Genomic DNA, 25,857 nt, shown 5'->3' with positions numbered 1-25,857 from the left:
TATTCATTTGTATATTTCTGATGACCAGGCACGTTGCTATGATGGGCACCGCAAAAAGTACTTTTTTGCAGATTTGCCTTTCTAGATTGGATGCCATGAACGTAGTTTTGATCAAATCTTTCCCAAAATAGAACCAAATATTCTTGAAAAATTGTAGTTCAATATGACATTATTTTGAAAAAAATAAGTTGAATTGTTTCTTCACTAAAAATCGTCAAAAGTAAGCCTTTTTTTGACCCGAAATAACCGAATCCCCCCGTCAACGCACGAACAACCACGAGAATAAGGACAACAAATGCCATGCTCTCGGCTCGTATCCTCGGATAGTCTCTCACTCACTACTGCCCGCCATTCCGAACAAACCCGGAAAATTCTCTCTCGTGCTCGCTCCGTTTCGCCAACATGCAGCATAAAACAGCATGCACACTTCGGGTATAAATTCAGTCTTTGGCGGGAGTTCAAGCTATACGAATCGTCCATCTCGCAGACCGTTGGCACGCTATTTGTGCCGCCACGCAGTCGTACCGTCCGCGAACAACAGAGGATTACGGTGAACCCGGAAGTGCCAACATCATATCACACCGCCCTGGTCCTGCCTCTTTTCATCTCGCGTCACGGCATATCAGCACCCCGCGGGCTTTGTTGCGGCTTTTGTATGTGTGCATAAGTGCGTGTGTGTGTGTGTGTGCCCGTCCTATCGAGTTTATGACAGTGGAGTGAGTGCGTAGCAGTGCGGCTTACCAGTCAACGGTTTCGGCTTACGTACGCCATAACAAGCATTAATTTATTACATTAACGCACCAAACGTGCCGCTGTGTAAAGGGCGAGCATAACGAAGGTTTCGCACCGGAAGCGCGCCCTGCCAAGAGCGCTCTCGAGACTACGTGTGTGTTTGTGTGTGTGTGTGTAGGTTGGCGATCCCTTCAAATCTAGGGTCTGCAGACCTTGGAGACGCGACCACGTTGACACGATACCGTCACACGGATTGATGCTCGGCCCCGGATAAGCACCGACTCGGCACGGAACAGAGCGAGCAACCAACCCAACAGCGTAGTCAGCGGAGGCGGCAGCAGCAGCAGCAGCAGCAGCAGCACCGGCTCACAGCAGCGCGCATAACTGGCACAAAAATGAGTTCAAAGGCATTACCAAATCTATTTATGCTATCAGCGGCGGTAATTGCGCTGATGGCGGCACTGATCGCCGGACCGCAGCCGGTGGCGGCCAACGACAGCCAGAACATTAACCGACTGCTGAACAATCAGGTGATTGTCAGCCGGCAGATCATGTGCGTGCTGGAGAAGAGCCCCTGCGATCAGCTCGGTCGGCAACTGAAAGGTTTGTATTGCGCTCTCCCCCCGTGTGTGTGTGTGTGTGTGTGTGCTTAGTTGGACACTGGGACTAATGGACTAATGGACTTCCGCTGCACCCACCAACCTCCTCGTGGCCGCGTGTCTGCGCGTTGGAACTCGTGGTGACCTCTTTCGCTCTCTTATGCGTCCCTCATTTCCTGCACGAAATCAGTCGCTGCAGGAGACCGTTTTGTTGACGTTTTGATTCACTCGAGTAAGGAGCGGAGGTCGTGTGATTGTGACGAAGAAATGAAAGCATAATGATGCTTCGCAGGGCCTGCGACTGTGTTCCAACATACACCAACATAATGACCTTTCTGTTGAGGATTTTTTTTTGCTTCTCGTTAAAGTGGAACTCCATCCCTCAGGTCTCTCTCTCTCTCGCCCCGGGGGAGGTTTTCCAATTCGTGGAATCAATTTGTCCGCACGCTCCAAATCCCAGTTCCCTGTTTCCTATCAACACCAATCAGCGCGCTAATCCAGCGAGCGGGAATTAAGCGACTGAGACTGGTACCACCCACTCTGGGACTTTCGGTCGAGCTGACAATGATTATATAGCAAGACCAGGGGGCCCCGGTATCACCCTCGTCCGCCACTCAGCGCTCCGCTTCTTTTTCTTTGGTCTCCTTCCCCTTGCGTCAGCACAAAAAAAGGACCAGACTCCTTGGATCTCTGGGTTTGCCGACCAAGGCCACAGAAAGACACAAAAGGAAACAACAGAAATAGCACAAAATGGAAGCCACGTGCGAGGTCGGGGCTCTCCCGAAAAAAAAAATCATTAACGGCACACATAATGAAGTGAAATAGAAGGAGATTATGTTGGATTACGTTTGAATTGTTTTTTGGCTATTGCGTTCGGTTGAAGGGGGTTCGGTGGAACGTAAACAACGGGACCATTCGCATCAACCCTGCCACAAACCCATGAGATGAGGTGCCAGGCGTCTCCATTCTGGCAAGGCATGGCACGATGGGAAGGGATTCAATAATCTTCTGCTGGCAGGTTTTTACGTTCGTACGTTACGTCCGGGCTGGTGAGTGGGCGGACGGGTGGGCGTATGCTCTTGGGCAAAAGTTGAGTGGGGCAAAGCTCTCGAGGAATTAACACCATCCATTAGTAGAAGCACCGGCGGAAGAGCTTGTTCTTCAACCATCCTGCTGCGTGGATGTTGGGGATTTGAAGCGCATTTTACAAAGTGTTCTAGCCGGCAGCCGGCTGGAGGGGCGACCTTTGCATAGCTTGAGCATACTTGTAGCATCTTAAAGCAGGTCTTGTCGCTGCAGCCCGTTCTTGAGCACCAAAATAATTGGACAAACAGATTTTCAATTAAAACACTTTCGACTCCAGTGGCCGTGACCGTTCGTCTTTAGTGTCGTCTAGTGCTGTTCCGAGGGCGTCTGCACTTTTTCTGCCATTTTTACCTCCCGTGTGCACGCGTTAAAGGTCGTGCGCCACGGAGAAAGCATTTAAATTTTCCGACCACCGGGCCACCGGGACCATGTCAATGGCGCAGAAGATGCGCCAAAGGAAAGGAAGTGGACGCTGGACGCTTTGTATCCCCAATGGGCATAAAAAAAAACTTCCACTCTGTTCACTCGTTGTTTGCTTGTTCGTTTTCGGTTGCCACGAAAAACGGTTCCAAAAAGTGGCGGACACCGGTTGATTGCTCTCTATTTTGTGACCGAGTTTTCCGGCAATTGTCGTGTCGTTTGCTCTGCTTCACCGGAATTTCACGACCAGCACGTTGCCAGTGCGTCGAAGGCGAGGCTCTATGTTTATCCAATGGCCACAAAGAGACCCGTGCGCATGTGAACGGTACGGACGGACGGCTCCGTCCAGAAATGTCAGCTGTTCACGATGCCCACGCAGCCCAAAGGCCCGATGCTGAAACCGATTCCAAGAAGCGCCTGTTGAATGTCGTGATCATAAGAAACAAAAGCCAGACAGACCGGAGGAGGAGATGGTGCACTTGCAGAGATTGCTTTCTTCTTGCTTCATTAGGTCCGGTGTGGAAACGCTCCGGCTCAAACCCTGCTCCTCTTCCGGAAGCACCGCACAACGGAATGGACCGAAACGGAGGGAAACGATTCACTATCAATAGCCGAGCATTAATGTTCCGGGTAGGGTGGGATGGGATGGGGTGGAGTAGTAAATATAATAGTGATTTGCTGCCATCTGCAGCCGAGCAATCCTAATCCTCGGAACCGGGAAGTCTCTGCCGGCAAATGGACTCCATCCAGCACACTCGTTCACTCACTTGGAACAGCTCTCGTTCTATAAGGACTGCTGAAAAGTCTAACGCAAGTTCGAGGCGGTTCGGTTGCATGTGTTCTGTTGTGGAAAACCGGGCGCAAGACTTGGTAAGACTTCTCGCTTCTTTATGGCCCAGACGCAGACACACACACACGTGCTGGAGAAAGTCCGAGAGCGAAAGCAGCTTGACGGAAGCTTTTTTGATTACACTAAGCGAAGGACCGCGCGGTACTCGCACTCTCTGCCCGCCAGCCAGCCAGCTTCTCGTCGTCGTCGTCGTCCTACTTAGTGAGCAGCCTTTCAAAGCTGCTTGACCTACATCTCGCCGTGACCGTCAGATCGTTGGAGGCGTTTGGAGGGAAAATGAAATTTTCACCTATTTCCCCGTCCTCTCCATTTTTTGGGCAGCAAATACGAAGAAGCAAACAGCTAGAGCCTTGGGGCACGGAGCTACGGAACGTTCGGAGGAATCGCATTTACGGGAAATTGAATACTTTGGCCGTTAGTTCACTTGAGGTAAGTCACCTGCAGCTGGCAGTTTCATCGATCGATCGACGTCCTTCGGCGACGTGAACCGTACCAGGTGAACGGACAGGACAGGTGACCCCCCCTCCCCCTTGCACCCCCCAAGAAAGCAGCGTAAAAGGGCGAACCTTTTTTTTCCCTGGTAAATGGAAAACTTCTTGTTCCTGAGATTGAAGGATTTATGATTTACGAAGGGGCACCGTAGATTGGACCTAACAAAACAAAACCCGTTGTTTTGCCCCGTTCATAAAAGATGAACGAAAACGTGGAGCGAAGGAGTGGCGGGGCGGCGGGGGACCATACCAAAACAAAGACACGACGCTGCTCTTTCAGGGCGGCGCGTGTTGTTTTTCCGTCAAGCGGACGGTTCGCCCAAAAAAATGCAACCATTAAAAAAGTAGCTTTATGTGTTTATCCGAGAATCTGGACCGCTCCCGAGAAACCCGGGCACTTTTTCCCCCACCCAAAAAAATCTAGACCCTCGCGCAGTTCGATACGAAAACATCGGTCGCTGTTTGCGATCGCAATCACAGGCCGGTCACGGGTTGGGCCCCTTTTTTTAGGCATGCCGGACCGTTCTTAGGAATCACTTGTTTCGCTTGCCAGGAATTCATCGGACGGGGAAAAACCAAACCACCACCGAAGAGCGTTATGCTTTGTGAATTTAGCAGCTGAACAAACCGAATTTTCTCACTTTTTTTATTTGGGTTTAGCTGTTGTTTGTGTTTGTGCCATTCGAAAACATCCACCACCAGCGATAATCTACCGACGACATGTTAATGAAATGCTCATCCACCACTCTAATGCCATGACTCTCAACTCTCGCAATGCCGCAACGATGTCCTCTCCCCTTCGTGCTGCTACACGTTTGGTGCATCCACCCCCAGCCAACCGAGGGGGGGGAGACTGTCGACCGAAAACATGAAACCATTTAATCCGGATAATTCCGGCCCCGGCGTCCCGGTATCTTTTTGTTCCGCTTTTCCGCGTCGCTAGCCCATTAATTTGATTATTTTCATCCCCACTCGGGGGAGGAAGAGGAGGGGTTCTGCACGCCAATTGCGGTGACAGTGTGGGCACCCCGGTATGGCCACGAGAAGTGAGGCTGGAGCGAGCAGGAGCGGGGGGGCAGAAAACAATGGAAAAACCATAACTCACTCCCCGGGAGCGAAATCTGTCAGCAGCGTTCGAGTTTACAACCCTCATCAAGCATAATAATTATGTCACGGCACAACCACACAGCTCTCCCCCCGGACCGGCCGGGGTATGGCCGAGAGGGGGGGGGGGAGGGAGGAACAGCCCACACCAGCCTGACATCTCCATTCACCGTGTTTGTGGTGGTCGAGGTCACGTTGTTTGCATTTGCTGATTTCCGGCGATCAAAGGGGATCTGGGAGGAAAATTGAAAATTTCGGTGTTTTTTTTCGTTTCGTTCCTTGCTTTTCCTTTTCATTTCGCCGATGTCTGCAAAATAGTTGATAAACTTTTGGATTGAATCCCTGACACGAGCACACATAGACCCACACACATACATACAGACAGGCAGGAAGGCTGTTCAGAATCAGAAGCCGGGCACCGTATTCCGGGCAGAGAGGCCTTGGCGGAGGGTAATCCTAGTGCGCTGTTGTACGATTCAGCAAAAGCGCCGGAATGGGGCTAACCTAAGCCCCGCTCCAAATCGTTTCTTTTTTCTCTGGAGCCAGCGAACCGAACAATTCCGAGGGGGCAACACAGTGACATCCCACCCAAAAGCCTACTGATTGGCACACATCCTTGTTTCCTTTGCGTGACGGAACGGAAAGAGAGGAAAAAAGGGACGGAAAGAGAGTCGGCATTCCAGGTCGTTAAATTCTAGACCGAAGACCGACGTAGTGTACGGCCCCGGTCCCCCCTCGGAGTAGGACTCCCGGGTAAGCGCACAGGATCGGGGATAAATTCCATCCTGAAATTCCAAAATTTCATTGAAAATTATGCTGGCCCTGGCCTGGCGTGAACCGTGCGATATCGGTGCCGGGCCTTACCTACTGGTCTAACCGAGGGGCGAGTGGCGTTCTGACCGGGTGGGAAAACGGAGGATTTACCAGCTCTGGGAGCAGGACCAGTTGGCACTTTATTTGATCAGGGTTGGTCATTTTTTTTGTTTTTTTGTTGCACCATCGAATGAGTCGTCGCTCGGCGTCAGGACGGGCAGAGGCGGGCATGATCTCGTAAAACAAATTCTTATCCGGATCCGGTTCCGCTCGTCAGGTTTGCCGGAAGCGCCGCTGCGAGTCACTGAGAACCGTCGGCGTCGTCGTCGTGTTGTGTGCGATCTGATAATTCGAGCATTAAATCGGTGACGCTTTCCTGGTGTTGACCGGGTGCTACCGTGCGCAATCGGATCCGTACGCTGCTGTTGATCAAATTAGGGATCTATTTCCGGTTATCTAACTAATACGGTGCCACCGTGAGTGCTGAGTTTGTAGGACCATCAAACTCGGTAATGTTTGCCGAGGGTCACAAAAGCAGACTAAGAGATTCGGTTTTACCGGGGGCCCAGAAAATGCAACAAGGAAATCAAAACGCAATCGTAGTCGAGGAGCGGGGCGGTACACAACGGAATGGATGAAAGCTTTACGAGACTTGAGCTATGAAATGCTCGTTAACCGCATTGCTACTCTGCTCTGCTCGATCGATTGGTAGTTATTACCTCAAGGGATGGCGGTAGGGAAACGGAAGTGGAGCAGTTGGAAGATGGTGAGCGTGAGATTGTAAAAGATTTATTTGCCATCGTAAAGCCATGGTCCATTCTATTTACTACCACTACAGCTGTTTCAGTAGATACTTTGACGGGCATCATATCGTAATTTGCCGCGGCGGGGGGTATGCCCTCAGCTTCCAAGGAGAAATCGTTCTTTCGTTTTCATCGATAACTTTGAGGTGGTGTGGCTTCTTTGTAAGGTTATCGCATAGATTCGTCGATTTTTCTTATCAGAGAATGATCTTAACTAACACTTAGGTACTATTATAACACACATTGAGGGACAGTATTATTCTTCTTAGAAACTATTAGATATTGTAGAAAGGCAGCTCTTTAGAACAATTGAAATCCTTATTACTTATTTTTTAGAGCCATCCATTGGCTGCTATATCCACTTGATGTTTATTTCAAGTGTAAAAATCAATAATTAATTTAATAGTTTCCTTTTGCAACACACACGCAGACTGCTCGAGACAGTCTAAAACTGGAGCATATCTTCAGCAACTGCAGAAGGATTATTTTCCAAAACATAATTTAAAGTTCGTAATCTGAATCATGAGTGATTAAAATTAATGAAATCTATACTTTGCAAAAATCAAAGCCTAATTTATAATTATTTTACAGAACATGCCGCTAACATACAGAATATGTAGCGTTGTCGATTTTCATTAGAATTAATTTATACTAGTAATGAAACATAGGCGTTGTCCTCTTACTGAATGCTGATTTCCGCAATTGATTGTTCCCCTTTTAAAAAGTTAAATAAAAACAAAATCCATTCCCAACAATAAGCTTCTCTTGTTGGTATCCAAAATCGATTTATGCGAAAGCCTTTGCCTAAACCGCTATGCCAGGTTAAAGCAAACTTCACTTACCAGTAACAACAACCTTTGATATTACTCTGAAAGCTCATTGGTGTCCCAAGAACATGGATTCTCCTTAACCTTTTCCGCATTTTGCGTTTCTCTCTTTCTCGCCATTGTTGGCTTTCTAAGGAAAATGATCGCAGTACACAAACTTTGCAGCAACTTGCCGCTACCAGCATAAATCGGGGGCTCAACTGCGGAAGGGTTGATCAACGATTTGACCCGGTCAAGAAAGACAACGTACAACAATTTTACCACTTAAGAAAGGGTCTAGCCCGCAGGGAACGCAATCAGCTGAAGAAGAAACACGAAGAACAAACGAACGAAGCCAACGGGGGGTCGAAATGAGTCGAAGCACCGAGGGGAAGCACTCTCGGTCTACAGGATGCACAAATTGTGAAACGCAATCTCGAGCTAAAAGGCCAACTGGCCAGCAGCTCGAGCAGAAATAGAATCCTCGGGCGATTTGGGACACCAGCAAAGAGACCATCCAATCGAAACGAAACAGCTGCTACTGAGTGGACAGTGGACAGTGTCCCAATGCCGGATGCTCGACTACATCCCAGATTCAGCAGATTGCTGAACTGTATCATGATTGAAAGCAAATAGCTACATCATGGGATCGTCCCAGCAGTCCTCCCCCGAGGATGGTCTACGGGATTTGTTCTTTTATCAACTTACTAGCCAGTTGCTTTTTTCACTTTTTCGAAGACAAACCGCATCGTAAATGCTCATTCAAGGCGAAACACTATTTAAGCAGTCCTCGTTTTGGCCATCGTGCTTGCGTATGGTCTGGAGTCTAATATTTCTCTCTCTCTCTCTCTCTCTCTCTCTCTCTCTCTCTCTCTCTTTCTCTCTCTCTGACGCGCTATCTGTTTGGTTTTAGTAATGGCAGAACAGAAACGTAATGCTACGGGGCATCCCGATTTTCAATATGCTAAATGGTTCCGAATTACGAATGGAATATTCATGACCGACACTCCGACAAGTAAAGCGTTTCACTGCGCCAAAAACGGAACCGCAGGAGGAACTCCATTCCCTTCGAATAATTTCCTTCGAATGCCTTCTGATGCTTTTGTTTCTTGAGAAAACTTTTACTCGGAAATATTACGCCTCAACCAAGCCTTGTCGGACACGATTTCCAAGACCCCCAGAGGCCCGCAAAGCCTGTTAATGATAGCGAACCATCACGGGAACACGGAACGTGAGGCGGGTTAGCAGGACAGGATTGCGAGTGTAAAAATCCCTTAATCCTACCCATCATCTATTCATCGTCCGACACACCGTGGCATCGTCCGACAAAACCCCGGGATCACCTTCCACTACCGAAAACCCCGAAGACACGCGAAGGCTCGAACGTCCTACCGCTCGTTATCCATCGTAAGCCGTGAGGAACGGGGCGTGAAACGTGACACTTTCCATTTTGGTCCCGGTCAGCGAGTTGTGACAAAATGGGATACCGGAGACTTTGAAATGAGTTTTCAACCTTCGTTGCTTCGCAGCAACCGTGTGCACATGGTAACGTGGTAACCACGGTGCTCGGTTACCTTTCTCCCTGTTTTCCGTCGCATCCGTTAGGTGCTGCTGCTCGTCGTCCGCTCGGTATCTGGCAAGATGTCACGGTAGCTTCGGGTTACGGAAGGCGAACATTATGGTTTATCCCTTCGTCCCTTAACGAAGCATAGGGGGCGCCCGTCATAAAGCCCTCTCCTTCGATGATCTCAACGAAAAGGAGCAGTCCGAAGCGATTCCGGTTCCAAACTGCCTTCCTTCCTCGCATCGATCGGTCCTCAGTCAGCTGGGGAAAGAGGACTGCAACTTTTGAACCTTCATGCATCATACTTTTCACTCCGGAGCGTGGCTTATCGCTCTTGCTGCATGCGACGAAGCACCCTCCCCTGGAATGACTGCGCCGGAAGCGCAAAAATGTCCTCCACGCCACGCCTGGTCAGCCAGCCCAGACTACTCGAGGAGTCTCGTCGTTTTTGTTCCATTTCAATGTTCCTCGCATCGTCGGTCCTTGAGGGAGAAAACGAGGCGCGATGGAAAACAAAGTCTCCATCAGCTGCCATAAGAACAGCTGGCTGGCAGCGGTTGGTTGAGCTTTTTGAGACGCTTCGAGTGCAACGGCGTGACATGAGCTGTAGGGGAGGGAGTAGAGGTTTCGGTGGTTTTTGAGGTACGTGACTTGAAATTGGCGCTGACGATGGATAGACAAAAAACAACCTAAAAAAAACGAAAATGAAATGACGTGAAACCATCATGCGATGTTGCCAAAGTTGGGGGGAGTGCTCCCGGACGGACGCACGTTGGCGTGTTCTACTCGCAACGAGCGGATTCCCAGGAACGTCCAGCAGCGCGGTGCCGGTTATAAATTATTCAACATCGTTAAATCTTATCGCTGACGTATGGCGGTGGTGGTGGCCTGATGGTGCACCGTTGGTACCGATGATCGATCCAAAGAGCGAACCTGTTCGCCGTGGTTCGCCCGATGAATGAATGGTCACGGCTGGTCCCACGAACCCGGGGGCAATTCCGGGGGGGTTGGGAGCAAAAGTAAATAAATTACCAATAATCCCGAACCGCCGGGCCGGTAGGGGGGCAAGTTCTGCGGGCCGGAAATGAATCGTGATGGCTAATGAAATTTTATCACCATTCTTTTCTGGCGGGTTAAAGTGCTGGCACAGGCACACTCCGTGCTCCAGCATGGGCCATGGGCAGAACGATTTGATGGATGGTGCCAGAGTCAACGATGGGTTTTGGTTTGGCGAAACGAGGGGAATGGTGGTAGTGGCATTACGGAAGCATAAGTGAAATCGCGTGAAATGAGACGCAAGACTGGTAAATCCTTCGATTCGCTTCGTTGGTCAGCACTTTTGTTCGAAAGGCTTTGTGTTTGTTCCGGCAAAGTGTGCCGGCATAGTTCTGGGCAATAATCTCGGATGGTAAGGGGGAGCATCTATCGCCACATAGCTCACATCCCAGCAGCCAATGGTTTCCTGGTAGGTTCGGTGCAATCCTTTATGGTAGGTTGGTGCTTAAGCTGGTAGCTTTTGAGAATGGCGTGCGAAGCATTTCATTGGAATTTAATAGAGAGGTAAAGAGATAGAGAGATAGAGAGAGAGAGAGAGAGAGACAGAGAGAGAGAGAGAGAGAGAGAGAGAGAGAGAGAGAGAGAGAGAGACAGAGAGTAGAAGGCGAATTCAATTGATGAACCAATGCTGATTGATGCCGGTAGATTCCATTCCATTTCCGGTAGGTGAGAGGAGGAATTCGTTGCAGCATTCCCAGCTACTAATGAAATACCAATGTGTGTGGGATAGATTATTGGACGAGATGGCGGACGATTCGTTGCAGCAACATTGTCGGTAACGGAAAAAGGTTGCTCGGGCCATCGAACTGATTGTTTCAGACTCATACATATCTTTGAAGTAAGTTTCAGATGAATGGTCGAATCGAAGTGTACTATAATGACGAATGAGAAAATAGCTTTGTTTACGGAGTTTCAAATGCTTGATGAAAAGAGCTGGATATATTGATATATTTTAATGGCTAAAAATGGTTTAACTCACTTAAAGCCGTTATTTTATTATTAAATTACAGTGTTACCGATAGTCCCGATATCGATAACGGGATTATCGGTAGGGATCGTGCGCAGCCGCAAGAGGCTCCCCTGTGCGTACGTGTGCGTGCGCGCAGGAGGCCATATAAACGAGAGGTAATAAGGAAGGGGAGTGTTAGTCAAGCAGCCGGGAACAGCGGACTGTTTTTTGAGCTGCTGCTTCATTTTGACTAATGAAATAAAGCTACGGAAAACGATGTTCTCGCTGCAGATTTACATTTCACAACAACAGGTTTCTGATACCTCTTTTGGTATGAAAAATATCTCAACAAAACGATAATATCTAAGAAAAATCCCCAGTTTTTATTCAAATCTCTCACATTAAGTTTTGGAATCATTTATTATGATCTCGGATACGACATGAACAAGCAACCTCTCATCATCTGTATTACCTCAGAAACAAACTCAGACGAAATGGTATTATTTGTAGAGAGTGTTTTATTTAGACACAAGATTGTTTGAATTGAATGGTTTTTTATTAAGTTCGTGAATGAAGTGGATATGATTTCTAATATGAGCTATGCTCATATCTACCCTGACGATAGTGTTCTTTTATTGAATTATTTCTTGAATTAAAACAAGTAACAAGTAGGTTCAAAAGTGAGTGTTCAACCTTGATTAACACTGACTGTTCTCTTTACATCTTTTCTTAAATATTTGGTATAAAAAATAAACAATACCAATTCTAAGCAATAGCATTCCGAGTAAATGGAGCAAGTGTTTGATACAACATGAAATTATTTCTATTCTATTTTGTTAAAAAACATGGGGAACATATGTAGTTTATAAGAATAAACACGAAACATGCTTTTGAACTTGGTTCCTCAACAATGAATCACGTGGCTCATGTTTCCAGGAATACAATTTTACGTTCGTTACGTTGCAACAAAAGTAAATCCCACAACAAGCACCGACGACACCAACAAACCGATGGCCGTTTATCTGCTCAGCGAAACGAAAGCCCACCGGGCGCTTCACCCATCGACAAGATCCCTGTAACTGTAGCCGCTACCCCTACCCCCATCCCCAGCACCATCCCAACCCCCTCTCGAGGGTTTAGAAGACATGTGTCGTTGTGGTGGTGGTGCCGTTGCGTGCAACCCATCATCATGGCCACCGGGTTTGGCCCCCCCCCCCCCCCCTCCCTCGAGAGGTTTGGGAAAAGTTTCGTGTTTGCAGATAATAAATTTTGCAGAACAACAGCAAAAGTACCGCACCGCACCGTACCGCTCCGCAACCTTTCCCTTCCCTTTCTACATTCCATTCAGTCGTGGCGGTAGTGAGAGAGTGAAAAGAAATGCAACTCCCAATGCCGCCGCGTGCAGTGCAGGCCGTGGCGAACGTGATAAATTTTACCGCACTCCGTTGCACTGACTGATGCGGTAGCGTCCCGGAAAAAGGGGACAGCAAGTTGCGGATGCGCTCGGGATGAGCACGGTGGAAGCCCGCTATGGAAATGGCGACTGCAAAAAGGGCTTGCTTCAACCTGTCTCGTTCCTGCCTACTATCGAGCTGCTGCTTACCTTCGCTATTTACGTCACAGATAAACGTCCTCAACCGACACCAGACGGTATCGCAGCGGCTGACAGGTTCGCTACCAAGACAACACCACAAACAGCCCTCCTTCCGGCGAAAGCGCTTCCCCTTCCCAACAAAGTGGCTGTCCCCGACCCGAGGAGGGACGGAGCACATTGTCCGCACAAATTCAATCTACACTCCAGCAAGACAAGCTGCCATTTCCCACAATGGCGGGCGTATCGGGCGTACCGGGCGTACGCGAGCGATCTTGCTGACGTGGCATTTCGTGGCGTTTGAAGAAACATCGAAAACATGCTGGGAAAAGCGGGAAAACTTTCGCTCCAAACTTCAAACCAACATGATTAACATATCACGCATCAGACATTAGACAATGTTTAACTTGCCTCGTCGAGCGCGTTGCGTCCATTACCGAAGAGACGAGAGAGAGAGAGAGTGCGCGAGTAAAGAGGGAATGAAAATACCCAGGAAAGGCATCGCGAGAGATAGGGGGGGGAGGGGTTAGGCAAATTACTTTCAAACAAAATTAAACTTGTCCGACGATGCTTGTTCGTCGCGCGGAAGAGGCGCCTATTTCGTGCCGTTTTCCTGTCGAACGCCCCTTCAGTATCCCTTTGGTGGCATCAGCAGCAGCAGCAGCAGCAGTGGATGCAGCCATCCCGTTTTAACATTCCGGCCAGGCTGTTTACGCTGGCCAATAAAATGTAAATACATGTTTGTTCGGGAGATTATTTTCTTACTAGCGGCGTGACGCGCATCTGCAAGTTGCCGCGAGGATACTCCAGTCCAGTCCAGTGAAGGACACGGCAACGCTCTGTGTGCAGACTTTCACGCACATCGGCCGACAGTATTAGACGGAATAGAAGACAGTGGATGTAATGCTTCCATCATCGTTCCATCATCGGGTGCCGGGAAACACGCCGTTTGTTCATTTGGCCGATGTTCGTTTTTCCCGTTTCTCCTCCAGCGCCGTATTCTTACTAAACGTTGGCCCTTTCAACACATCCGGAGCACGTCGCCGCCGAGGATCGTGCCCGGGCGACGGAACAATTTATTCATTGCCGAAAATTTGATTCTTAATTTCACGGATCAATGGCGACCGAGCAGGAGGGAAGAGAAGGAACGCGATCTCAACAAGGAGATGTTCGGAAAAGTTTTCCGCAGAAACCAGATTACACGAAGACGATTCACGCTCACGACGATTCGCGGTTCCTTCCACGGGAGCCCGATCGCGATGAATGCGTAATTTTGCGTGGAGCGAGTTTACGCTCGTGTACTCGGGTCGCTCTCTCCCCCCGGGGGGGTTTTTTATTTCTCAATTTCCCTTCGCCGCTGCTACTTCGGTCGCTGGTACGCTAAAATGGAAAAGTTAATCATGGTTCAAAGGTACAAAGTTGGTCTTTGGATTGCGTAGAATGAAAGGAAACGGGCGGAAACTGTAACCGGCATCGGCATCGGGGGATGATCGGCGATTCCCCGAGGAGGGAGAGGACTGGAGGTGACTTCCGGCTTGCCGGTAGTAAAGGTGAAGATTTACTTTTCCGGTGAGTGGTCGTGTTTCGAGCGGATTTTTCTTTGGGTTGGTTTTTTTATGTTTACGATGTCCCCCCTTTTCCTCATTTTCCGGAAGCACCATTGCCGTTGGTGGGACCGATAAAATGGCCACCCGATAATCGACCGTTATGGATGCGGTATAGAATGGCTTCATAATTGGGGTGTGGCCAAGGGTGGGGCCCTTCATGCGTCAGGAAGACTCGGAACCGGAAATGGCGTAGCCGATGGTGGATTAGAAAAGAAAAAAAAGGTAAAAGTTAGAGAAAGGTGATGGGAAAGTAAACAGAAAATAGTATTTGCCCTCGGCAGTAGGAGCTGGCCTGGGATGGGCACGAGTGAACGCAAATAATGGAAAGGGAGGTTAAAGGTAGGCCATCGGTTTTGATGAAGGTCACAAACGCGTTGGTTTAGGTCCGCGGGGCTCAGGTAAGTGAATGAGAAGTCAACGATGGGGTATCGGTCCTGACGGAATTGGATTAACTTGGGATAATTATTTTTTTCGCGGTTTTTTTTGTAGGGTTCGGTTCGAGAATAAATTGGGAAAATATGAGTTATTCGACGGCGGTCGACCATTTCCGATGATGTGGAAATGGAAGGCCTGATAGACCTTTAGTAGAATTAGTGCTGCAATAAAAAGAAATCGATGAGTGGAAAAGATCCTCGATAGGACTCTGGCAATTATGGCGCAAATGAATGATGTATCTATTCATTATGGGCATGTAAAGCAAACATAAGGGGAAATTGATAATTTTATATACTAGCATCAACACTATGGAACCGATAATATTGCACTTTTAAACACATCAGTTGGACTTAATTTACGACGTACTCTAAACGATATTTAAGTTTATAACAAACTTTTTTAAATAATCGCGTAAATTCTGTTCAGAATACCACGGAAACCCTGACTGATACTAGAATGTTGAGTAATCTAACTAAGTAATATAGTTTTTCTTATATGGCATATGAGAAGAGCAAAAAGTCATATGAGTCACATGTTTTTAAAATATTTCCATCAAACTGTTTCCTAATATCCTTAAAATGTACTCCCCCAATTTATCTTTAGCTGAAAAATGTATCATGTTTTCTGTGCAGAACTTCCTCACTAATCATCCTTTCAGTCAGAATAAAGCTTAGTGAGGGGGACTATTAATAGGGGGATTAGGCTAATAGGGTGCAACAAAGTTCTTCAGCACAAATGAGAACTTTGCTCGTTATCTGTTCTTGGAAGTTCTGACGACTCCAGTTTGCTTAAACGTTATCCATTTTAAGGATAACAAAGGTGGCCAATGTCGATCAGAGTCAGGCAGAGTTGCTTTCGGTTTCAACATGGATGTCGTCAACTCCTCTCGACTCCTCTTGAAAGTCCATTTTACGAATTCCTTGATAATGAGCTCGAATTAAACAAACTATCATTTTGAGTAATGACAGATCCTGTTCATACCTGACACTACTTTTCCTCGATGTTATTATAACGCTGGCTGCACTTTAAGCCTTTAAACGAAACATCTTGATTGAATGTGAACATAACCTCGTCCGACTATTTGGCCAACAGCTAGTAAGTAGGCGGTACGTTCACGAACATTACATTATTAAATTACAGCCATCATAATGTGTAATGGAACTCTCGGTAACGACTTTTCGTCGTGCGCCCTGTTCCCGGAACCACGTGCAACATCGGCGGCAGCAGTAGCAGCAGCACCAGCAGGAGCAGCTGGTAGTTCGTTGAGTTTGAATCATTTATCAAAAAGCACTAGCACTGGTACCGGCTGCCTGTACCGGCCTGAACCTCGCCAGCCAGGAAGGCATTTAATTTGAATAATTAAAACCTACAGCGACTGCAGCCAGGATATGCCGTCGTCGAGCAGCGTGTTCGTTGGCTTCTTCCTTCTTTTGCTCCCGTAACCAACCAAAGGGCCGTCTTCTGCCTCGGGCGAGGGCCTTTGCTTGCTCACCCGTTGCAACGGTCGTTGGTCCCTTCTTGTGGGGGCCTCTTGTGGGTAGACGGCGTGGCTAGGCGAGGCACCGGTACCGGCGGCACCACCAAGCGTCTTCTTTAATTGAGATAAATTACAAGCTGCCACTTAGAGTCAGCCATAGGTCTTCGTCCGAGGACGCTGCTAGGACGCGGTAGACCCAGCGCTTAACCAATGCCCACCGGGGGCTTACGCCTTGAGATGCTCGCTGTAATTAGATCCTCCAAAAAGCAGATAATGCTTATGCCACGGAAGTGCGATTGCACTGCAGACCACCACCAGACCAGACCCGAGAGACAAACCGGTCGAAAGTGTAACCGAATCCTCCTCCGAAGCGAAAACTGACGCAACAATTATTCGACTCAAAGCACGACGAAGCTCAATCTGTCGATGGATTAAAGAAGAGGAAATTCGCATTGTCTTGCTTTGGGTCCCCTTGCCGTTACGTCTGCTGGTTGGTGGTTTGTCTCGACATCAAGTAATTAGATTTTTCCACCAACTTCATTAGTGCTCGAGCTGCTAAGACTGCTTGATGGTCCCAAGACGATGGGAATTGCTAGCATTGGTTGTCATTGTCTAATTGCACGTCGACAGCAAACTGTTGAGGTTGATAGGACAGAAGGACTGGTCGGACTTGAAATCTTACCGCAATCAGACGGTGACAATCTTCACTCGTCGCCAGTGAATGCCGTTGCGAAGAACCATGAACCAGTACGGTACCGGGTCGGAGCGCACAAGTTGCCCAGTTACCCAGAACTGCTTCATTCTGCCAGAGCAGTAAGGAAATTCGCAATGAAGTTGATCAATTATGTGCAGCAAGAGCATGGCAGGCGTCGCTTTTGCATCTTCCCTTTCAATTATGCTCGGCGGACGTATCATTCGTAGCAATGTAGATCCATCAGCTGCAGCTGCGTCCCGTGATGCGCCAGTGAAAATGGATGGTGTTCCCTCGATGGTGGTGCAGGCTGCAAGCTAGCGGTACGGATGCGTTGATAATCATATTTATCACATTTCATCATGACAGCAACCGTCACCGAAGCACACAGCTGGCTGCAACATGCTGCAATGGCCGTAAATGCCATCATCTGCATCTGATACCGCCTTATTCATTGCGGAAAACTCAATCAAAATTCATAAAATTTCGTTTTCTTCGTTTTGTCAAGCCTCGAGATGGTTTGAAAAAGATTCAGGCTTTTGCTGTTGAAAAGCAGTCGCTTTTCACCGTTCCTGTCATCATCGTTCATATTTGCAGAAATATACAATGTGACGCGATTTATAATAATTTTATTCCCTTTTATGGGAAAAACATTTAAACACATATATTCCTAACCAAGCAGCATATTGACGTGACACTTTAAATTGAAGTTCTTTCCCCGCCGAAAGGAATGGTGAATAATTCCTGACATCCAGATGCCTCCTGAATCCATTTTCGGCTCCACTTTAGAATCTTCTTCGAAAGGTCCATGTAACATTTATGTAAGCGAATCGGTGCAGACTGCAGAGTGTTCCGGGCGCAAGCATACATTTTTCATCACTTACGTCTACCAGATGGAACGGAATGTCGACCGAAGGGGAATGTGGAATTGGAAAAAAACAACGACTACCCAAGAGGATAGCCGAGGGCCAATTCAATTTGCCCGGGCGGAAACTGAGAGAAAAATTAACTCCATTTATCGCCTTTTCATGTGACTTTTCCTGCCTCCTAGGCAATCTGTCCACGAACTGCTCTCCTTTCTCTTTAAAGAGGAATCTCACTATCGAACAATAGACGGATAAGCGCTTCTTTGTTCCAAAGCGAAGAGCATGGAAGTGGTTACAATCTCCTCTACCGTTCTGTGGAGGCCTAAAGACTAAAGATCAGGTCGTCGAATGAGAGTGAACAGTTGATGTGATGTGATGTGGTGAGTGAGTTAAACGGTCCATTTCACGGGTAGCATACCTTTATTCACTTGGAAACTTTGATAAGGACATCGTCCCATTGTCCAAGAGAAACAGGGATGAAAGTTTTAATTGAAAAACAATCCAATCTAAAGGATCGGTTACATCAGAAGACCACGCTGCTGGTCAGGTTTACGCTTGGCTGCTTAAGCGTATCGGTGATTCACCTTCAACCATAGGAAGCTGCTCTCCTTAGTGTCTCTTTTCAATTATCGATAATGAATCATCAAAACTGTAATTGGCCGCTTGATCACCTGGAAGGAAGGTGTGCGAGAAGCGATTCTTTCGCATCGTGGACCGTCTACCGAGAACCGAGGCACGTTTCTCCGGTAGTACCATCCGATTAGCAAACAATCAAGACCCCGGATCAGCAGGAGCCCCTGGAGATGCTATTCTTGGTGAGTGTTTACAAGATAAACGCCGGAGTGGGAGAGGATTCGTAATCGATAACAGTAATCGGAAATCTGTGCTGCGTTCCCCGGATGAAGGTCAGACTTTGTGTTTGTGTTGGAAAACTTTGCAGACCGTGATTATGTTGGAGCATTGGATGGTTCAGTGATCGAATCAATATATAATCGCTCACTGATTACTGAAGAGTCTCTTGGCAATAACTTGCGCAAGAAACACAGAAGTCGGCATTTAATTAGCAAAGTAAATCGTATGCTTTGATTAGTGTCACTCTTCACCATGACAATGCCAAAGGGGAGGGACGGCTGTTAGTGCAAGCAACTTCTCTTTAATTATCCAACTTCCGCCGTCTGTGAGTACGGCTATGCAACGAACTCTTCACTTTGCTGCAGTACAACCCATTAAGACGAAGACTGAAGACGCGCACTGTCGGCATGTCTGCGTATGTTCACTCTGCACGCCGGAATGTTGACTTTCGGATCGGTTCGTACCGTACCAGCGAGAGCGTTGAAACAGTTCCATCAGCCGGTTCCGGTCCTGCAACGACAGCGTCGATGATCTGTGCTGGTGCTGCTGGTGCTGTGAAGTTCTTAACGTCAAGATCTTCGTGTTCGAGCACTGGCACGGACAGCTTGACTAAACATGTTAACCCAACATTACAGCGTACCGTGTGGAAGGAGCATCTTCTTGGCTGTCGTCGGCACCGGCATCCTGGGGTCATATCCGGTGAAAGCAGCTGCATGCGATGGGATGCACCAACGAGATCCAATTTGTACCGCCATGATGCTTTGGCCGTTCCTCGGGGCGATGTATCGGGGCAGCTGTGATGACATACATTCTGCTGATGCTCGAGGCATCTGAGAGGCAGCGATTCGAAGTGCATCTGGGCGTGAGTTGGCTGGTTGGCTTGAAGCTAAAATGCCGTCACACACACACACACACACACACACACAAGGTACAAGGCTTATGGGACAACATAAACAGAAGGGGACTTCACACCAAGATGAGATGGTCGGAGGTATGGGGTGGTGGTGGCGCTCTTCCTACGCGAACCGATTTGCACCCCATTTGCACGTCGTTGCGAGCGGCTATTAACGCAATTTGCTTACCAACGGTCACGGTACGGTTCGTTCGTTCGTTCGGAGCTGCGTGTGTCCGGTACGTGCGTGCGTGAGCGTTTCCGCCAGAGCAGCGCCGCTGAATTCCAAATGGTATTAGCGGTTGTGTTGCTGGCTGGACTTTGCATTTCATGGCAAGCTGGCATGTCGTGACTGTCAACGTGTGTTTTGGAGGGGTTGGAGGCGACCCAAAGGTTACTGATGCCGTCAAACTGGTCAACCATCCGACCGACTAATGGGCAGCTGACATGCAATCGACGACGCAAACGACGGCTACCGCGAGAACAAGGAGCAGCAATCGATTGAGTTTTGTGAGACAAAGACAAAGAAGTATCACCGAACGGTTGTATAAACATTGATTTTACAGCATAAGTGAAATCGATTCTTTAACGACGGTAAAACTCGTTCCATTTGGTCGACATCGCATACTGTGTCACTCGGACAGATCCCTGTAGCATAGCACTAATGGTATTGTCTATCAGGCTCCATCGTTGAGGTAACTATTTTTACATTCAGTCATGCTGTCCATCCTAGCTGCCACTCTACGGAATATAGCCTTTAGGAATAGCGATTTCCATGCGCTTCTGCTGTTCGCAATCGAGTAGAAAGCATATCATTATTTATTCCAACTGCTACGGGTGCCGGTGTCTCCAGAGAATCCTACCGAGAAGCGCATCTAGGCAAGAACCTTGAGCAAAGCGCTCCCGCTCCTTCCGAGAGAATATTCGAGCAGGTCCTGGAAATTCGTCTTGATCGAATCCTTTGCATCTACATCATCATCATCATCATCATCATCATCAGCAGCAGCAATCGAATAGTATTACTTTCCGATAGGTGCGTCAAACACGGCAAGTTGAGGTAGAGCTTTACCATGCTAGGGCACCCGTGTTGCAAGCATAGAAGGCCTCGGGGCCTCCGGGACCATTTGATTGGGCTTCCTCTTCGTGCGCTCTGTTGGGTACAATTTTCCGAAACGATGTTGTGCCGACAACCAATTTGCTAGTAGTATAGCTAGGGCGTAGCAGTGCAGTTCACTCTCTAACTACTGTCAGATGGTGCACACAGAATGAAGCATAAGTTCCTGTTAAACAAGACGTTCTTTGTACTCGTTCGTTTTGAAACGGAAATACATCCAAATTCATGGAACTAGTTGTGCTTTGGTCGTAGCATATTCTGCAAATGCAACCAATATTGACTAGCGCAGTCATAAGTGCATTCTTTGAAATAGACTACAGTTCTCGGATATTCATATTGAACCACATTCCATCTAAAGGTAGCTTGCGGGACTTTGTTGGAATGGCAGTTGCTAAGGATAATGACGTTTTAGAACGTTTGAAGCGTTTGTAAATGGAAAATTTAATATTCTCTCTTTACATATTTACGGACGAACGGGGTAGGGGTACGAATTGTGGTAGAACCTTCACTACGCTTTACCTTATCTGGAGCTTGCTCGGTTGAAAGAATTGGAATATATTTAAGATGAATGGATGCTCTTAGAAGGACACTTAACCAAACCAAGGGCGTATGTCTTTACTATGTTGAACATTATCAGTTTAATAGTATAATCAGGTTTATTAGTTTGATTTTCAGGTATCATAATCAGATAAAAATACAAAAGGGATTAAAGAGTATTTAGCAATGATCAATAGAGCTAAACTAGTCTCTGATATGGTACGCCATTGTGTTCACAGTAATCTGTAATTTAAACATTACTGTGGTATAGCGACCACGTAATAGTTTTGATTCTATTCACGCAATTAGACCGTTCAATTGGACACCCTCACTCTGATATCATGGAGTTAAATGGAGCGTTGCAATTATGCACGGTGCAAAAATTATCAGCCTACCAACAGCCAATCGTGTTATTGCCATTTGGTATGCAGCACGTGTCGGATGTTGTTGTAAATTTAATTATCCTGAAATGCTATCCCAGCCATTTGACCACTAATTAGCACTATTTACGCAACCAATCGTGAACGAGTATCATCCAGCAGCCGCTGTTTATGTGTTTTGTGGTGTTCGCTCGCGCACCACCACGCTTACATACCACTAACCTGGCAAGGCTTGCACTTTGTGGTTAGATCATGGAAATTACCTGGAAACAAGGGAACTTGTATGAGAAGTTTAAAGCTCCTCAGCAGCATTTAGTTGCAGGTCACTGGATAGAAAAGCAACAACATTTGCGTTTGTTTATGCAAACTAAATAAACATAGCATTAGTGTCTCAACTACCGACATAAAAAAAAACACTTTGTTGACTCATTGCTTCGAACGGAGCGATGTAACCAGCCATTCGTAAATAACTTCTCTACCCACCGGATCATATCTTTAATGTTGAAAATGTCGGCGCTCGATAGCGTCGATGGTGTCTTATGATCCAGCGTCCATAACTTTTTCTTTATGAACCAGCACTTTTACCTTCTTCTACAACGTACGTGCTACACCTTCACTCCGACACCTTGGCATTAACCTTTGGGGCCAACGAACTGCCATAATCCCATTGCTCCAGCTGGGGCTAGGGGCGTAGATAACCGTTCGCTAACAGTTGCCGTGCTGTATCGTGAAAGCTTAATGTTTGCTGTTACGTAAACCCAACGTCCTCATCTTGTGCTAGCATGGTACGTGGCGTTTCTGGCGTTTCTGGCACGCTATTCTAGCGACGGAACACGATGCAACCCATCGACCGTCAGCACGGGGCCATCATTCTAATGAAACGGGGATGGTCCTCTCAGTGCTGCTCTTAAGCTGCTTGTGTTGCTTGTGATGCCGGCCGTTCCTCCGACAACATTGTTGCTTCGAGTGAATGCCCGTTCAATGAGCGGTAGCGAATGGCGGTGGTGATGCTGCATGTGAAAGTGTTGCTCCCAAGTTGGAGTAGCTGTCGAACACGCTTCTCAGCAATCGCGCTGCTCGCGTGACTGCCGAGTGTCAACAAACAACATGGTGCATAAGGACTTTATGCACACCGTCATGGGTGCTTGCACGTTTCGTTTACATGCGGCAAATAGTCTATATGATGAGGGAATGCATGAGCAACTTGTCTCTAGGGCTGGCCATACGGTAGTCAAATCGATCATTACACGTGCACCGAAGAAGAGTTTCTGGGCCGTGGGAACGACACCAGACCGACGGTACTACAGGAAGCCGATCGTGAACGGATTTATTTACATTCGATTCGTGTTTAGCATAATGTTATGATTGTTTGAAAACTGCATATCACAACCGATGTTTAATGCATCTTTCGTATCATTGTGTAACCGGATCTCTCACACTGTCTTTCTCTCTCTCTCTCTCTCTTTTTTCTATAGCGGCTCTACCGGAAGTGATACAGCGCAACTGTCGGAACTGTTCGCCCCAGCAGGCCCAAAATGCACAGAAGCTGACGAATTTCCTCCAGACGCGCTACCCGGAAGTGTGGGCCATGTTAATACGCAAATATGGCGCCGTTTAAGCTGCATCTTTCCTTCCTCACCGGATCGGAGGATCGACTTTTCCTCTTTTCTTCTTTTCTACGAAACAGATTTACCATCTAAGCGATACGCCAAACACGCGCGCACTGAGCGCGTCGCAGGCGTGAAAAGTTATATATATATAAAATGGGAAGAAAAGCTGACAGCAGGCAGGTGGAAACGATGGAGGGAAGGGGGGAAAGTGAAGTCTTAGCCGCACAAATCAATCGTCCAACCCAAGCAAGGCGAAGCAGAAGCAAAGCGTAACCAACGAAGTGGGGAAAAAACCACCGAAGAATGACAACGAAGCAGACAAGCGAGCGAGCGAGCGACCATCATCTCGAACGTCGCATACGTCCGTTACTTGGAACTGTCAGATCAGCAGCATCGTCACATATCTAGCGCTCCCTCAGGGGGGCATCCTATTCCAGCCGAACGACGGCAATCAGATGCGATGCGAAAGGCAGCTGGGAAAAAGAAAAGCTAACTCTCCACTTGTCGTGACCGGTGGTGTATGGTTGTGACGATCATAATGTCACCGAAACAACATCGAATTCCCCGAAGCGCACCATGTGGTAGCAATATTTTTATCAACCGAAGCTTCTTCCTTTTTGATGCTGTCACCCAGACCCAGATCCAAAGCCTTAGCGCCGTCAACAACTAGCCTATGGTTTCCGAGAAAGGATTCGCGCGAGTTTTCGCGAGTTGCTTAAAGCTTTCTTCGTCTTTCTGCCACAACCATAACCAAGGGTTCTTCCGGCTAGCTGTCTACGCCACCAGCGACATCCGGCATCACGACAAGCGGCTTAACGAGTTTGCTGCTTGACGGTGTACGCTTAATTTGTTTGTATGGCAACGCGGTGACGCATAATCGGATTGTGGATATGTCTGTGTTTGGGCGGTTGGCTGTCGCTGGTTGTGGTGCTGCTCGTTCATCCCTGTGCAACGCATCGGAACGAGTACGTCCAGTACGGCGTGCTAGAGTCAAACACTCGTTGGCTAACGGCTAGCATTAATATCAAATAAACAGAACTATGTGATAGAATCATATCCTCCCCCTACCACACCCCACCACCATCGAGACAGAACAGGCAACAACACGACCCTAATGCGGTATCATGTCACTTTCGCTGGGCTCGCGATGGCCTCATCGAAGGCAGATGAACGCCGAAGGCTTAGATCCTGACAGAGAACAACAATATCAAACTCCACGGCCCCCGTCTCCCCTTCTTCCAACCAGAAATATCATTTACCCTAGCGTAGGACATCATCATTGACGTGCATAGGTTTACATAACAGTACAACGACGATCAGTTTCGCTCTGTAAGGGCCCATTTTCCTCTGTAGAGTGACTTTTACAGGGCAAAGGGAGTCGACGTTTGACGGCTGGTCGGCTGGCGGTGGCCGTTTCCCTCAGTGTTTGGTTGCGTTTGATGGAATAAAGATGATTGAATGGAAGGCCCTGTTATCGTATCCAATGTGTACCGTATTTTTTAGGTTCCTTATTTTGAGAAAACCAACACTTTTGATCTCTTGATCGACGCTGCACGAGGAACGGTTCACCTTTCGTCGGGCAATATCTTGGAACCATCCAGCCACGTCCAGGGACACGTCAGCACACGAAAACGCTTTCATCGTTTATCGTTCCGCTTGTCAATCATCGGCAGAAAACCGCAAACATCAGCAATATCAGTGTTTCACTTCGAGTGCCGTGGAATTCCTTCTCCGAAACGTGCCGTTCACACACACCATTAAGCTCCCGGACCCGCTGGAACACTCCAAAAATGGCCCGCGAATCGAAACACTCGCATTGCGATAGTCGGCTGCTTTGAAGCTTGATTTGAAGCTGACTTCGGGCAAGCGATTCTCATACATCATCACGCCATCATCTCCGGTCGGTTGGTTGAAAATCGACCGCCATCTTATTATGCTGTCAGGGCCAATAATTTAGCCTCCGAGGAGCAAAAGGCACACCATAGACGAACTTCGACGACCTAGCGACCATGGTATACCATTTGCACGCCTCGACTGTCCTCAACAAATCCGCTTAATGGTCTTTCGCCTCCGGTCACGGTCGCGTAATGCCGGCGATCACAGTAACAAGGACCTCGTCTTCGCTGGCTAATAGGAAGGTCGAACCAAGACGTCCGTCCGGACCCCCCGGCACGGAGATGGAGTTGCTGCTAGGCAACCAGCAGAGGCCCAGGTCCGCCCGTTGGGCACAATACCATCGCTAACGAATGTCACATACGTGGCTGCGAGTTCCGCTTCGAAGGACAGCGGCCCGATCAGGCGATTGGCGTTTGGTGAAATGGTTGCGGTGCCCGCGTGGTGGGAGGGGTTTAAAAGGCCAGAAGCCTTTTCCAATTCCGACGCCGACGAAAAGGGACGAGCGCAAAGCTCGCACAGCAACAACCTCTCGCGCGAGGGGTTCCAAAAAGGCGGACAGGGCGGACAAGCGATACGTTCATGGACTCGCCGGCTTAGGAGCGAGGAATCGCGCCGTCGTCGTTTGAAAATTTATTA

General features: G+C 48.0%; 1 protein-coding gene across 1 annotated transcript; it reads left to right on the top strand.

Annotated features, from left to right (window-relative positions):
• Positions 1-457: 457 nt before the first annotated feature.
• On the top strand, positions 458-24,760 carry LOC125952445 (putative odorant-binding protein A10). Its single transcript, XM_049681907.1, has 2 exons — positions 458-1,335; positions 23,191-24,760. Exons 1-2 carry the CDS (start codon positions 1,128-1,130, stop codon positions 23,331-23,333), a joined length of 351 nt encoding a protein of 116 aa, XP_049537864.1. The 5' UTR covers positions 458-1,127; the 3' UTR covers positions 23,334-24,760.
• Positions 24,761-25,857: the final 1,097 nt, after the last annotated feature.

This window comes from Anopheles darlingi, chromosome 2 (genome assembly GCF_943734745.1).
Source record: "Anopheles darlingi chromosome 2, idAnoDarlMG_H_01, whole genome shotgun sequence".
In the NCBI taxonomy this organism is placed as follows: Eukaryota; Metazoa; Arthropoda; class Insecta; order Diptera; family Culicidae; genus Anopheles; species Anopheles darlingi.
Note: the sequence above shows the minus strand (reverse complement) of the source record. Positions and strands in the feature narration are given on the sequence as shown.

What these genes read in the sequence shown, in the direction of transcription:
- LOC125952445 (XM_049681907.1), top strand. Translation starts at nt 1,128, where the DNA reads ATGAGTTCAAAGGCATTACCAAATCTATTTATGCTATCAGCGGCGGTA. An exon ending in GCTCGGTCGGCAACTGAAAG is followed by an intron (nt 1,336 to 23,190) that starts GTTTGTATTGCG and finishes TTTTTTCTATAG; the next exon opens with CGGCTCTACCGGAAGTGATA.